Source organism: Oreochromis aureus, linkage group 7 (assembly GCF_013358895.1).
Source record: "Oreochromis aureus strain Israel breed Guangdong linkage group 7, ZZ_aureus, whole genome shotgun sequence".
Taxonomy (NCBI): Eukaryota; Metazoa; Chordata; class Actinopteri; order Cichliformes; family Cichlidae; genus Oreochromis; species Oreochromis aureus.
Window position 1 is genome coordinate 22,368,731 of NC_052948.1, and position 14,072 is coordinate 22,382,802.

General features: G+C 39.1%; 3 protein-coding genes across 9 annotated transcripts; 1 reads left to right on the forward strand and 2 right to left on the reverse strand.

Moving 5' to 3' along the window:
• Window positions 1-39: 39 nt before the first annotated feature.
• si:dkey-42p14.3 (EF-hand calcium-binding domain-containing protein 10) lies at window positions 40-3,599 on the reverse strand. The gene is made up of 5 exons (XM_031731917.2): window positions 3,540-3,599; window positions 1,305-1,493; window positions 843-1,007; window positions 472-562; window positions 40-373 (listed from the first exon to the last, which is right to left on the reverse strand). Exons 2-5 carry the CDS (start codon window positions 1,405-1,407, stop codon window positions 328-330), a joined length of 405 nt encoding a protein of 134 aa, XP_031587777.1. The 5' UTR covers window positions 1,408-1,493; window positions 3,540-3,599; the 3' UTR covers window positions 40-327.
• On the reverse strand, window positions 2,954-5,946 carry c7h12orf73 (chromosome 7 C12orf73 homolog). Of its 3 annotated transcripts, none has more exons than XM_031731921.2 (3): window positions 5,826-5,946; window positions 5,182-5,313; window positions 2,954-3,689 (listed from the first exon to the last, which is right to left on the reverse strand). In XM_031731921.2, exons 2-3 carry the CDS (start codon window positions 5,287-5,289, stop codon window positions 3,579-3,581), a joined length of 219 nt encoding a protein of 72 aa, XP_031587781.1. In that variant the 5' UTR covers window positions 5,290-5,313; window positions 5,826-5,946; the 3' UTR covers window positions 2,954-3,578. The 3 variants fall into 3 exon arrangements, with proteins under 3 accessions (XP_031587781.1, XP_031587780.1, XP_031587779.1); XM_031731920.2 differs by having other exon boundaries at window positions 5,775-5,946; XM_031731919.2 differs by having other exon boundaries at window positions 5,770-5,946.
• A 231-nt stretch (window positions 5,947-6,177) lies between these two features.
• tdg.2 (thymine DNA glycosylase, tandem duplicate 2) lies at window positions 6,178-13,450 on the forward strand. 5 transcript variants are annotated; one of them, XR_004198983.2, is made up of 11 exons: window positions 6,266-6,401; window positions 6,623-6,690; window positions 7,591-7,940; window positions 8,262-8,461; window positions 8,588-8,657; window positions 11,233-11,368; window positions 11,480-11,562; window positions 11,691-11,785; window positions 11,871-12,042; window positions 12,221-12,377; window positions 12,835-13,450. XR_004198983.2 is itself a non-coding variant. In XM_039615471.1 (10 exons), the coding sequence occupies exons 2-10, from the start codon at window positions 6,635-6,637 to the stop codon at window positions 12,325-12,327; spliced, it is 1,269 nt and encodes a 422-aa protein (XP_039471405.1). In that variant the 5' UTR covers window positions 6,266-6,401; window positions 6,623-6,634; the 3' UTR covers window positions 12,328-13,450. The 5 variants fall into 5 exon arrangements, 3 of the variants coding, with proteins under 3 accessions (XP_031587672.1, XP_031587670.1, XP_039471405.1); XR_004198984.2 differs by having other exon boundaries at window positions 13,148-13,450; XM_039615471.1 differs by having other exon boundaries at window positions 12,221-13,450.
• Window positions 13,451-14,072: the final 622 nt, after the last annotated feature.

The window sequence follows — 14,072 nt, forward strand, 5'->3', positions numbered from 1 at the left end:
CTGTATTGACTATAAACAAAGGCAAAAACAAACCATTAATGCTGTGCCTTTTTTGGTTTGAATTTATTGGTAGATAAAGATAGACATAGACATTTTAACGTTTCAAACTAAACAGTTCAAAGCTGGGCTGGATTTATATTTTTTGTTTCATTTTATCATAACAATGACAAAGGGGGACTTCATTTTTCAAAATCAGAATGATGCGGTATGATATAAACAGAATTTCTTTTGAGAAGAAATTCTGCTCTGATGTACAAACATCAGTGCTGTAAAAATGATGGCTAGATACTTGAACCAAAATGCAACTGTCAGTAAAACATCAACACTTCACAGCTGTACATAAGTTGCTGAGCACCTCTCCAGACCTTGTGTCCTGTAACAGAAAAATAAGTCAACAATCGCCCTCGCAAAACGCTGAGTATTAAAATCCTGGTAAACATCGTGTTTGTGCCTCTGCTAAGCTGTACTTACGCTTCTGTTTTGAACGTCTCATGGGATATCCGGTCTTCATTTACACCATCAGGACATTCATTGATGTCTTTTATGCCCATCATTGTCAAAGCTGTGCGGATGAATGGTTCTGCATTATTATTATTACAATAACATTTTGCTATATACAGAATGAATGAATTTGCTACATAATTTTGAGGTATGTGAAGAGAAACAATAAGGGGAGGCCGTTCAAACTCGTCACAGGAAGGCCCCAGACTAGATTTGAACCAGTATCTTCAGGTATCTTGAGACAACAGTGCTTTATTGTTTATTCCTTCATTTTCTGTCTCATTCAGCTCTATCCCATATATTTAAGATGTCTCTTCCTGTCCCGGTAGTTCAGCACTCACCTTGTTTGTACTGGGCAAAAGTGATGTATTGTTTATTATCAGGGTCCATAATCCTAAAGACTACATCCAGGTTAGAGTCATCGAACAGATTTGGCCCCCTCACACCACTCTGTTGAGACAGCTTCAGCTGCTCCAGTTTTTCAATAAGAAACTCTCGGGGTTTCTCTGAAAAAAATACACACAAAAACAACTTAAAACAAACCAATCATGGTGGAAATATGGTGATGATTAATTAAAAGTAAACTGTTAGTCGTCTCAAGAAAAGTCGGATGCATGAAAACTTAATCCAGCACACAACCAGTTGCCTAAGGTACATGTAAGTTCTGTGTAAACAAAAAGGTCTTTCAGTCTTTTTCGATAGTTTCCCATATGAGCTAGCTTTCCAGCTTTTGCAATACTTTTTTGTTTTTAGCACAACCGGATGCAGTGTCTGTATAAGAAAAGACCAAAATAAGCTCTAACCGGGTCTGTAAAAGAAGAGCATGCTAGTCAGGTTGTCCATAAGCTCGATGAGTTTGTGTTTCTCCAGATAAACAGCAGCGTCTTCCTCCCTCCGCGTCGCCATCTTTTCCTCTTTTGTTTGAACCTGTTGCTATGATACGCAGGTCGGGGTCAGGGCTGTGTTCAGGATGTTTTCACTGGGTTGGCACACTGGAACCATGACCAGGGAAGAAATAATCTGTCTGTAAACGATCTAATCTACAGTTTAAAAATGTACGGCATGGAGTACAAAATACTACATCTGCATCCATAGGGTGACCATATTTTGACTTCCAAAAAAGATGACACTTGGCCCAGTCATGAAGAACTTTAATAATAATGTTTGTTTAAAGAAAATTTTAACATATTTAAACGATGCCTTCTCTGTGCGGGTAATGAATGGTGAAATAAAAAATGTCATATAGGCTTTTACAAGTCAACAAGCATTAAAATGGAGGACAGTTGGTCACCCTATGCATCCATATAGTGGAGCAGAGGCAGAACTTAGCACAACACAGAAATACGTAAATAAAGTATGAAGTACTGTTTTCAGTAAAGTACTTGGGTAAACGTACTAAGTTACATTCCTTCGGTCTTAGCCATATTCTTATCCAACAGTGCTGAGTGATGCAAGTACTGGTGACCATGCTTTTGTTGTGACCACTAGGTTTTTACCATTTTGTAAAGTACTTTTGGTAAATGGTAAATGGCCTGTATTTATATAGCGCTTTTACTAGTCCCTAAGGACCCCAAAGTGCTTTACATATCCAGTCATTCACACATTCACACACTGGTGATGGCAAGCTACGTTGTAGCCACAGCCACCCTGGGGCACACTGACAGAGGCGGGGCAAATAAACCTTATTTGCTTATTTACTGGTCAGAAGAAGAGCAGGGCAATATTTGATGGGAAGCCAGTGCTATCATAAAAATATCATCAGGCCTGTTTTATGTTTGTCACCTTTGATGTTTGTTGGTGTGTTTGTTGCTTGTTTGTGTCTCGTTGGATTTTTTGCTGATTGTTAAGCACTTTGATCAACCCTATTGTTTTAAAATGTGCTATATAAATAAATAAACCTTAAATATGCTGCCTGAAGCATAATCTACAATACTTGCATGGTAAAGCCATTTAAACAGCATTTGTATAACTATCAACTGAACACGATTAATAAATGTTTAAAAGGTAGGGCAAAATTAAAGTTTTTAAAAAACCTTTCTCCTCTGGAAATTATAACACCATCTTGGCTTATGTGTAACCCTCTCAGTTATAATGTCACTTTGTATTGATAGACGGGAGCTCCGTCAAACAATCAGTGTTGGGGTCTTATTACTTTACTCATGTACTCCTCATAAAAAGTAACTAGATACTCTACTTTTACATTTGTGTGTAACACTTATCACTTGAAAGGCATTATTTCCATTGTTATTTAACCCTAATTTAAACCTTACACCTGCCAAAATATCATCATCATCATCATCATCATCATCATCATTTATTTATATAGCACTTTAAAAACACACCTGGTAGACCAAAGTGCTGTACAATACTAATATGCACATTGTAATAAAAAAATAAAATAAATAAAAAATAAAAATAAAAAATCAGTTACCCACAGAGTTAAAAGCCAAGGAATAAAAATAGGTTTTTAATAAAGACTTAAAAACTGGCACTGATGTAGCCTGTCTAATATGGAGAGGAAGGTTATTCCAAAGCATCGGCGCTGCAACAGAGAACGCTCTGTCTCCTCTAAGTTTCCGCCGTGACTTTGGGACAGAAAGCAGCAACTGCTCAGCTGACCGAAGGGAACAAGTGGGGACGTGGGGCTTCAACATGTCAGCCAAATAAACAGGTGCCAGACCATTTAGAAATTTAAAAACCAATAAAAGGACTTTAAAACGGATCCTAAATTCAATTGGAAGCCAGTGTAGAGAGGCCAATATCGGAGTGATGTGATCAAATTTTCTTCTGCCAGTTAAAAATCGTGCCGCAGCATTTTGCACTAATTGCAAGCGTGACAAAGTGCCCTGCCCAACCCCTATTAAAAGAGAATTACAATAATCTAAACGTGAGGTAATAAAGGCATGAATAACACTTTCCAAGTCACGCTTGGCACATTATTCTTCTTCGGTTTGTCCCATTAGAAGAAAACATCAAATACAGAAAATATTTATGTCCAGACATCCCACATATGACATAGTGGGGCTAGTGCTATCTACTTCTTTCAGTGTCTGTCACACAGAGGATGTAGATCCACATCAGCGGGTATCTTCTTCAGATTTAACGTTCTTTAAGGCTTCTTCTCTGACTTTGTAGCCTTGCAGCTCTGTTCGAAGCTCACCAGGCTTTGGTGGGACATCTGGTATACTCTGAAAAAGAACAGCAAGCACCGTTTAACTCAGCCTGACAGGTGAAAGCTCGTTGGTTGGATGCATCTGTGAATAAACTGCTCACAAACTTCTACCAGAATCTCCCTGCAAAATATGTCAGCTCTAACCAAAGAATCGGACATCAACATACTTCCAGCTGAAAAACAGTGACAGCAGCTCGAGGTGTCTGGGTTGTTGACACCAGGCAGTGATGCCATTTTTGATGTGATGCTCAGCAGAATGGCTGAGTTAATGGATTTTGAGTGACCACCACAACAGGTAGTCAAGGCAAACTAGTGGAAATACGACCACAGTGCGGCATCACCATAGCACAGGTAAACATCAGCTACACAAAACCATATTCCACTACATCACTGGTGTCAAACTCATTTTGGTTTGTGGACCGCATAAAAGACGAATACGATCTTATGTGGGCTGGACCACTAAAACTAGATTACTGCCAAATTGTTCCACTTCATTTTGAACATGTTTAAATACATTTAAAAAATATTCACATTTAATAAACCACTGTAAATGAACATACTGAGATGTATTTAAAAATAAGTGCTATTTCAACATTATCTTTTTTCCCACATTAAGGCAACATCAATCCAAAGAAAGGCTGCAGTCTGGAATCAAAGGAAACAATAAAGATGTACTTCCATATGTATGGTGGGCCAATAACAATGTCTTTGTCAGTAAGGAGGCTGTAAAACTGGCCATAACACTGCTCTACAAAAAATATTTTTTGTTTGCTACTTAAAACTTCAGAACGTCAGCCCTGTATCGATCCGATATAAGCTTACTGATCAGATTTCAGAGACACACGTCACTGACATTCTGAAACTTTTCAATATCAGTGTAATATAATAATAAAATGTCTGGAATTTAAAGAATGTCCCACCCCAATTGTTTTAAAGATGATTTCTGTTCATTTTTTTTAAAAATTTCCAAATAAAAAGAAGTCGTGTGCTCCAAAAAGGTTTGAGGAACTTGCTTATACGCTTGAACTGCACACTCGTCTCTCTCTGCAAAGAACAAGCAGTTTATGCTCAGATTAAATTTTCACTGCTATTGGTTTTCCTTTACTTTGATATTTCTACAAAATCGTTTCCCCTGTTCATTGCTGACATCATCAAGATTTCCAGATAAAAAGGAGAGATGAGAATGTAAAAAACTCTGGACATCCTGCACAAATGCTCCCCATGCTGCTTATTCATTTTCTTTTTGAACTCATCGTCATGCACCAGTTCAGAGATTTCAGGACCAAAGAAAACAACTCCCTGAATTTTGGATTCACTTTTCTGGTGACCAGAAAACCTAAATCGTGACGTCCTTGATGAAGATCTCTGCATGGGATAGACTGAAGTCTTTCTTTGACATTCCCATACTAGACAGTATATACAATTCTGGGTTGATTTGGCAAATAGAAGCTGCCAGTTTGGGCCTTTGTTTACTTTTGTTGATAACTAGGCTTAATTCTGTCCCTCACCAGGTCAGGCAGGTAGTATTGATGGACTGCCTGTGCTCCTGCAAACATGGCCAAAACACTGGCTCCTAACATCCGGATGTACCGAGCCCAAGACACCCCAGCTGGCATCTTCACAGACTGATGTGACTCAACCTGGAGGAAAAGATAAGTGACCAGGTTTAAAACACAGGTCAAAAACAGCACACAGTATAAGAAGAGATAGAAATTAGTATAGATAAAAAATACATTTTCAGCTTTTCAATTTGGTGCTAAAAATATAAGCCACCCCTTTTCTTCTTAAATAAAACTATAGCTGTCTTCTAAAATTAGCACCACTGCCATTTAGTTGAACATGTGACTAGTTAAAAAACTCAATACAACACCGGGACGCTGTGCATGCAGCGTTGTCAAAGCACTACCATGTAGCTAAAGTATCCCTTTTCATATTACACATGTACAGCAGCCTGCACATATTGTACACATGCTCTGTAATTCACACATTCACAGCAGCCATCCATTCACAGGATGCGACTGATTAGTCATAAAACACGCTGTTTAAAGATCCAAACACGGAGACTGTTAACACAGAACCACACTTTAAAACTATACCTTACTTGTTCCCGTCACAAATAAGTAAATGTCCACAGCCTAAAGCTCATTCTTACTAGCTTAAAGTCAAGCGTCTGTCATTGAGGACCAGAAGCAGGTCGTGACGTTTAGCTAACTACTGGAAATTCTTTGATAGAGAGTCCTCACTCAGTCGTTTTTTATGGACTCTTATTTCCTCCCAATTGTACTATGAATCCGCCTCTGTTTTTATGGGGAAGTAATGAACTTTCCGTAAATAAACCATCTTCGGTTGCAGTACTCTTCTACAGCATAAATTCGTATTGATACACGGAGATAAGTGCCGTCTGTCGCCGCTTAGCGGTAGCTTCCGTTATCTCGCAAAGTTTTAGTACAAGGCTCTATAATCAGTGTTATATGTCAGATTTCACGAATACAGTTCTAAACGATCTGCAATGTTCTTCCTATTTTTCTATCGATTATATGACGTCACCGATGCGTTTGAAATATTCGTCGAAATCCGATCCCTGCAGTACCCACAGTGACCACAAGGCGGCGGTAAGCATTTCAGGCAACCGGATCAAATCGAAATGTTGAGCGTTTAAATGGTCTTTGTTTTGGGAAGACTCCCAGTCCCTATTTCCTTATTTGAAAGCTAAAGAAATGTATGACAGGTATGTTACTTTACCCATTTACATTTATGTTTGTTAATATTAAATTGCGTTTTTTTTAAACAACTGTAGAACTTCGAAATCTCGTCAGTTTGCTGTTAGCTAAACCTTCCTTTAGCATCAGCCTTTGTGCCAACAAGCTACTGTGTGCGCTTTACCGCCTACATTTCTAATGTTGATCCATGAGTTTGGCAGCAGAATAAATGTTAATGTATTCAAATAAGTCAACAGTTAAGATGGAGGAAAACCAGTTTACTTCACTGACGGTTCCCTCGGATTATTTTCAGCAGTGGTGAGTTGGTGTTGGAGGTGGCAGGAGGTCTGGGGAAACTTGTCATGTTATCTCCTCGACTCGTTTTCATTTTCATGCATGATGGAGGAAAATAAATGTCATCTGACACTCGACATCATAGCCTACACATTTGTATACTTTATATTTAGGATTGTAGCAACTGATAAGTGTAATTGTGAAGGATAATTGACTACCGTAATCCATGATCTCTGATTAAAGGGAAGTAAGGGTAATTATGTAGGAATAATATGAAACAGAAATACTCTGGGTTTAAATTTAGGCATGGAAAAGAAAAACAATACTTTTACAATTTGAATATCTTGATATATTCTGTTATGTTTGTCTGACTAATTTAAAATAATTTTTTTTCATACATTTTTAACATGCCAGTGCATTATCCAGCATTTATTACACCTTTGTTTGCTACAGGCCTTTTTTAACTGCACTTGTAAACTTTGTCACTTGTAGAGAGTCACATCAGTTCACGCAAGGTTAAAATGAACATATTTGGCCTCTGTTTGTCTTTGTATCGTCATATTCTGCAAAAGTATCTTCATTCCATTCTGGTCAACCTTGTAAATATTGTAAAAATACACAATTAGAGGTGCAAAAGGGTTAGTTTTGTAGGTTGCATCACTGGAAATTATCAGTAAACTAGATAAAAGCAATGAACAATAATTTGGGTGCCTGTTTTACATAAAAAGCAGTAAATGAATGCAGAAAATATGATCTAGTGGATGTCAGCGCATGTGATTTTGCAAGTATTGTGTCCTGTGTTTAAGTTTTATTCACCCACTTCTCCACACACCACATTTTCCTGATGTATCTGGATCCTGTTTCATGTCTTTTTTTTTTCTTTTCTTTTTTTGCTTAACTTCTTCACGTCTTCGTCTCTACTAGGTACCAGTCCAGCCAGCAGTACCCTGAGGTACAGCATGTGGCACCCTATCCCAGCATGGACCATTACACCGAAGGCCCCGTGGATGAGCCTGTCATGGCCGAGCTATCTGTCCACCGGGATCCAAATTTTTATCAGGAACCTTTTTACCCGAACTACCTTCCAGCCCCAAATCATTACCCGGAGCAGGTGTCTCAGCAGAACATCAGAGAGCACCAGCAGCACCCAGATCTTGCACTCCTGCACCACCCACAGCATCAACATACACAACACATACAGCATGCACAACACACGCAGCATACACAGCAGCATGGGCCGAGTATTCAGCACCAGCCTTCAGGTCCACCTAAAGGTAATGGAAGACGCTACAGTCACAGTAGTTCTTCCCAAGAAGTTTCAAATCTGATGTATTTTAAATATGTGTGCTGCCATTTGTACAAAAACTACTCTTGCCTTCTCTTTCCCATAGAATAATTTGGAGACATTTAACTACAGTTTAAATGAATGAGCTGCATATGAACCAGACAAAAGGCATCATAAAATACAAATCAAAATTCCTCAATAGGTTGTTCAATATACGTTCTCTGAGATCCTGTCGCCTGTATTTTATTTGTCTTTTTTTATTTGTTTGTTTTTGATTCAGTAGTCAATAAATTCCTCCTCTCTTTCTTAGACGTGACACCAGTGAAGAAGAAGAGAGGTCGACCTCCGAAACAACAAGCAGAGGATGGTGAGACACGTGAGGAGGACGACGAGGTTGAGGCTGCCAAAAAAGCCAAGAGGGCTCTCAACCGCTTCAACGGCATGTCAGTGGCTGAAGTTATGGCTAAAACACTGCCAGATGTGATTACTTACAATCTCGACATTTTGATAGTGAGTTATTTTGTATTTCCAGTTTTGTTCTCTGTGTTTTTGTTGTTTGTTCTAATTGTGATTTAGGTTTGTGACATGACCAACTTGCAGTCTTTGGGTCTTTAATTATTTTGTGTCTCTCCTCAGATTGGAATTAATCCAGGCCTATTGTCAGCTTACAAAGGACATCATTACCCAAACCCAGGGAACCATTTCTGTACGTTTAAATTCGGTTTCATCACCAACTATAATAAATATGAGCCAGTGTTCATTTTCAGTTCTACCCTGTTTGTCCCACTCTAGGTGCATTGTCACAATTGTTTTATAGCTAAGATTTGTTCTAAGAGACCTTAAAGGCCAAGATGCCATTATGATGATGAAATGCAGCTGAATGTTGTAACTTGTTAGGTTTGAATGCAGGCAACAGAATACATCAAATTTTAAAGAGCTTTTCAAAAGTGAAACTTGATGTTTAAAGAGTCAGCAAAACATTTATGCAACACTATTTCTGATTTATCCCCCATACAGTGTTAGGATTTGCTAGGTAGGTTTTCAGAATAAGAGAGTTTGCAGAAGTCCTTGAAGTTTTTAGATGTATCCCCAAAAGTTGATTCTGGATGTTCATCTGGACGTAGCGTTTTCAGTGGGAGAAATGTTTCATCACTCACCCATCCTTCTTCAGTATCAGCTGACTGCAGGTTTCCCCAATCTTGTAAACAGTACATTTGCATAATGACTGAGACTAGCACCACTGAATGAACAATGGGCAGGGAGGTCAGTTCCTTCATCATAATTATGCAAATTCTCATGACCACTGATCAACAACCACTGATCAAAGCTCAGTGATCAAAGATCACTGATCAATGGCCATGAGTACCATTCACAGAGAGTTGGGGAATGGCTGCAATCACAAAATTGTAAGATGGCGAAAGATGTACCCTTAGGCCCCCTCCTCAATTCAGAGATGGTCTTTCCCTTTTCATGTAAATGGCCTCCTGACTCCCTGCTCAAACCAGCGTTCCTCCCTGTCCAGGATGTGTATATCCTCATCATTGAAAGAGTGTCCACTGGCCTGTAGGTGTAAATAGACTGCAGAGTCCTGGCCTGATGAGGTAGCTCTTCTGTGTTGTGCCATCCGCTTCGCCAGAGGTTGTTTGGTTTCCCCGATGTATAAATCTTGGCAATCCTCCTGGCACTTAACAGCATACACTATATTACTCTGTTTGTGTCGGGAGACCCGATCCTTGGGGTGGACCAATTTTTGGCGCGGCGTGTTTTGGGGTTTAAAAGCCACAGAGATGCGGTGTTTAGAAAAAATGCATCTCAGCTGTTCTGATACTCCTGACACATATGGGATCACTACAGGTTTTCGCTTAGTCAGCGGTTGTCCTTCTCTCCTGGATTGGCTGGAGCGTTCTTTAGGTGCCTTCTCAGCTTTGACAAAAGTCCAGCTGGGATAACCACATTTACATAGGGCCTTCTTGATGTGATGTTCTTTTGCTTCCCTGCTTCCCATCACGGTTGATGTGATGTTCTTCTGCTTCCCCGGCCACTGTGTCTGTGGGGATGGTGTTCGCTCTATGTTGCAATGTCTGGATGACACCCAGTTTATGCTACAGTGGATGATGAGAGTCAAACCTTAAATACTGATCTCCAAAAGTTGATTCTGTTCATCTGGACGTAGCGTTTTGTGGGAGAAAACACACAAAACGCTACGTCCAGATGAACAGAATCAACTTTTGGAGATTTACTTTCCTGGATGATTCAGAATGCATCAAGACCCTTAAATACTGATCCATGTGCATAGGTTTACGGTACACATCAGCTTTTAGATGTCCCCCATTACTGATGGAAATAAAATAGAATAGAATTCAACTTTATTGTCATTGCACACATCACAAGTACAAGGCAACGAAATGCAATCTTACAGTCTATCTCATACGCTAAGAAGGCTAACCTGCCACTTTTCATATCCTCCCTGGTGAATTTGATGTGTTGGTCCACCGAGTTAATGTGGTCCGTGAAATGTGGTACATCCTGAGATTTGATTTTCACCCAGGTGTCATCCACATACCTGAACCCCTCTTTTCCACTTCTTCCATGTACAAATTGGCCACGATGGGTGAAACTGGGGAACCCATGGCACACCCATGTTTCTGCCTGTAGTACTGACCCTTGTATGTGAAATAGGTGGAATTAAGACAGAGTTTTAAAGCAAACACACTTGGTCGATGCTGGGAGTGGTCCTGTTGCTGAGGTTGGGGTCATCCTGTAATCTCTTACGGACTACCTCCAACGCTTCCGTGGCTGGGATGCACTTTCTCCTACTGAAAACGCTACGTCCAGATGAACAGAATCAACTTTTGGGGATTTACTTACCTGGATGATTGAGCATGGATCAAGGCATGTTTAGATGTAGTTACTTAGAAATATTAGCTATAAAATTTGCTGTTGCTTATTTCAACTTTAGGACGTAAAATATCAGCATGGCACATTTCTTTAAAATAAATATATTTTACTCTGGAACCGCATCCCACATGAAGTAGATCCATGCTTGTTCTGCAAGCTTATTGCCTTACAAAGTAGTGTTGATCAGCTATGATTGTGTTATGGTATAAAAAAACAAACAAACAAAAAAAAGTAGGAATGTCTGCTGATAACAGTCCTGTAAATTTAGACCTTCTACAACTGGAAAACATGATTAATCAGGAGGAAAAAAGTTGGTTTGAGTCCAGTGTTGTGCTTGACGGCCACTTAGTTGATTTTACACTCAACTCCTCTTTTCTGTCCAGGGAAATGTCTGTTTCTGTCGGGTCTAACTGACCAGCAACTCAACTACATGCATGACCAGAGCCTGCCAGAGAAATACAGCATCGGCTTCACCAACATGGTAGAAAGGACCACACCTGGCAGCAAAGATCTCTCCAGGTAAAGTTACCTAAAGGGAATCAGAGTTGGTGCAACAGCTGACTGCAACTGAATGCAAAACAGACAGTTTGTAACTTAAAATAAGACTTGTCCTCTTTTTTTTGGTCCTAGTAAAGAGATCCGTGAAGGAGGCCGACAGTTACTTGAGAAGCTACAAAAATACAAGCCATTAATAGCAGCGTTTAATGGAAAAGGTAAAATGATGCGAACAATTGTATTTTTTCCATTTTTGTTGAAGTGTTTTGATACTAGCACTATCAATTAACCTGATATCACCTGATTAAGTTTATTTTTTGAAGGTATTTTTGTGTAAATTTTACAGGTATTTATGAAATCTTCTGCAAAGAAACCTTTGGTGTGAAGGCCAAGAACCTTGAGTTCGGACTACAGCCGTACAAAATTCCCGAAACTGAAACGGTAGGTGGAAACAGGAAATGAGTTCAACGTAAATCTGCTCAGCTATGCAAACAACAGTCTTAGTAGCATTTGATGTTCTTTTCAGGTGTGCTACTTGATGCCGTCATCAAGCCCCCGCTGTGCTCAGTTTCCCCGTGCACAAGATAAGGTACATTTTTACATCAAGCTGAAGGAACTGAGAGACCAGATGAAAGGCCTGGCACCGAGCCGTGAGGTGGTAGAGACAGAGTACTCTTTCGACCTGCAGCTGGCTAAAGGTAAATATCACAGCTGCACAGTACAGCTGAAACATGAGGCATTAGATTGGTATTCCGTCTTTATCTCAGTCAAATTCAGAAAGGGACCTGCTTAAAAAGATGCGCATCTTTTCAATTTTCACAGATTTATTTGTTTTAAATAAATCATTAACTCGCTGCTGATGTTTTTGTTCTGCAGAGGATGCTAAAAGGATTGCAATCAAAGAGGAGCAGCTGGATCCAGAGTATGAAAGCTGTAGTGCGCTGCATGAAGAAACCAGGCACAGCAACAACTCCTCGAACTAAAAGAGATTCAGGGGAGGAGAAAAAACAAGCCTGTCTACTGGAGCACTCAGGTAGTGTAGTTATCATGTAGTCAGAAGTTGATGAAATGGGACAACTAAACAACTTTTATATAAAAATCTAAGGAGATTTTTATGTACTTTTTCTGGCACTTCCTTTCAGAAAAAGAGAAAAAAAATCTAAGTGTGAATTTTAGTAAAATAAAGGTTGGCACAGTAGCATTAGTGAACTTTTGTTTGTTTCTTTTACCTGAAGAGAATAATATTCATACAGTGTATTTCCCTTCACGGTTTTACTCTGGAATCGCATCCCACCTGCAGTAGCTCTGTGCTCCATCAGTGGGGTCTGCCCCACAGCTTGAGAACCACTGGATTAAACAGTTTGGAGCAAATGACATAAAACACATGAAACTTGACAACTTGAAATTATTTGTGTGTTTATTCACTCAAAAGTAGCTTATGTGTCCATCCATCGTTTTTTGTTTTTTTTTTGTCTGCTTATCCAATTTAGGGTTGGAAGGGGGCTGGAGTCTATCTCAGTCACAGCGAAAAAGGCGGGGTACACCTCGGACAGGTCGCCAGTAAATCACAGGGCTAGAGACAGACAACCTTTCATGCTCATATTCCCTTCTAGGGCCAAATAAGAGTTTTCTTTTAACCTAACCCTTGTATGTGTTTGGACTGTGAAAGGAAGTTGGAGTACCATAAGAGAACCCAGTGCGAGCATGGCGAAAACATGTAAACCTCACATATAAAGGCCCATTCACATTATATGCTCATAAGCTTATAATGATGTGTAACACCTCGGGACATTTGCTCAACAGATACCAAATACCAGCTGACTTAGTAGCCTCACCGAGGATGAGAAGTAACACTGTGAGAGAAGAAGACCTCTGTTCCCAAGACATCATAGTGTCATGCACAAAACAGAAAAGCCCCCACAGCACTCAGACATGTGCATGTTTTTGGTGTTATTGTTTTTTAAATACTATTTATTGAATTTTTATTAAACATGTTTCAAGTGACTTATTTTGTATTTTCATAGGCTCGTATTTTTTTCATTTATTGACTGTATACTCTGGAATTTCTAATGTGTAAGTGCAGAGTTATTAAATCTGTAAATTAACGCTGGCGTGTTTCTATTCTCTGATTGTTTGAGTTATCATGAGAAGCTATAAATGTGTTATAACCTATAAGAAAAGAAACAGTCAAGCATTCATAAAGACTGAAGAATGTTTATTTTTGAGTTAAAATACATATTTTCAAAGCTTGATGAGAACAGGAGCATTTTGTTATTTAGAGTTTCTCTCTTGCTTATTGAAAGCCTTGAATGAAACACTTGCATCAAAATACCTGATTCATGATTTTGTGAGAATTGTGCATTTTTATTCTGCACTGGTCTTAAAAAACACTTGAGTGTGAAAATGTTTAGGCTTCTAAAGTGAATAATGATTCTCATTTTGAAAAGCGGGATAGTCACTGTTAATTTGCATATAGTCTCCTGAAAACATGCTCTTAGCAGGCTAGATTTACTGATTTTTGCACAACTTCTTGCATCCAGTATGGATTTAATAATGGAGATAATAAATAACTAATAATTAATAAATAAGAATAATAATAATAATCAAGAAATGTAGGTCAATGGAGTCTTTAAGCCTGTAAGATGCTGCAATTGTGGTAGCTGAGCTGTTACTACTTTATTGTTACGAATCATCATTTCTAATTAATTCTGTAAAAACAACGAAACTG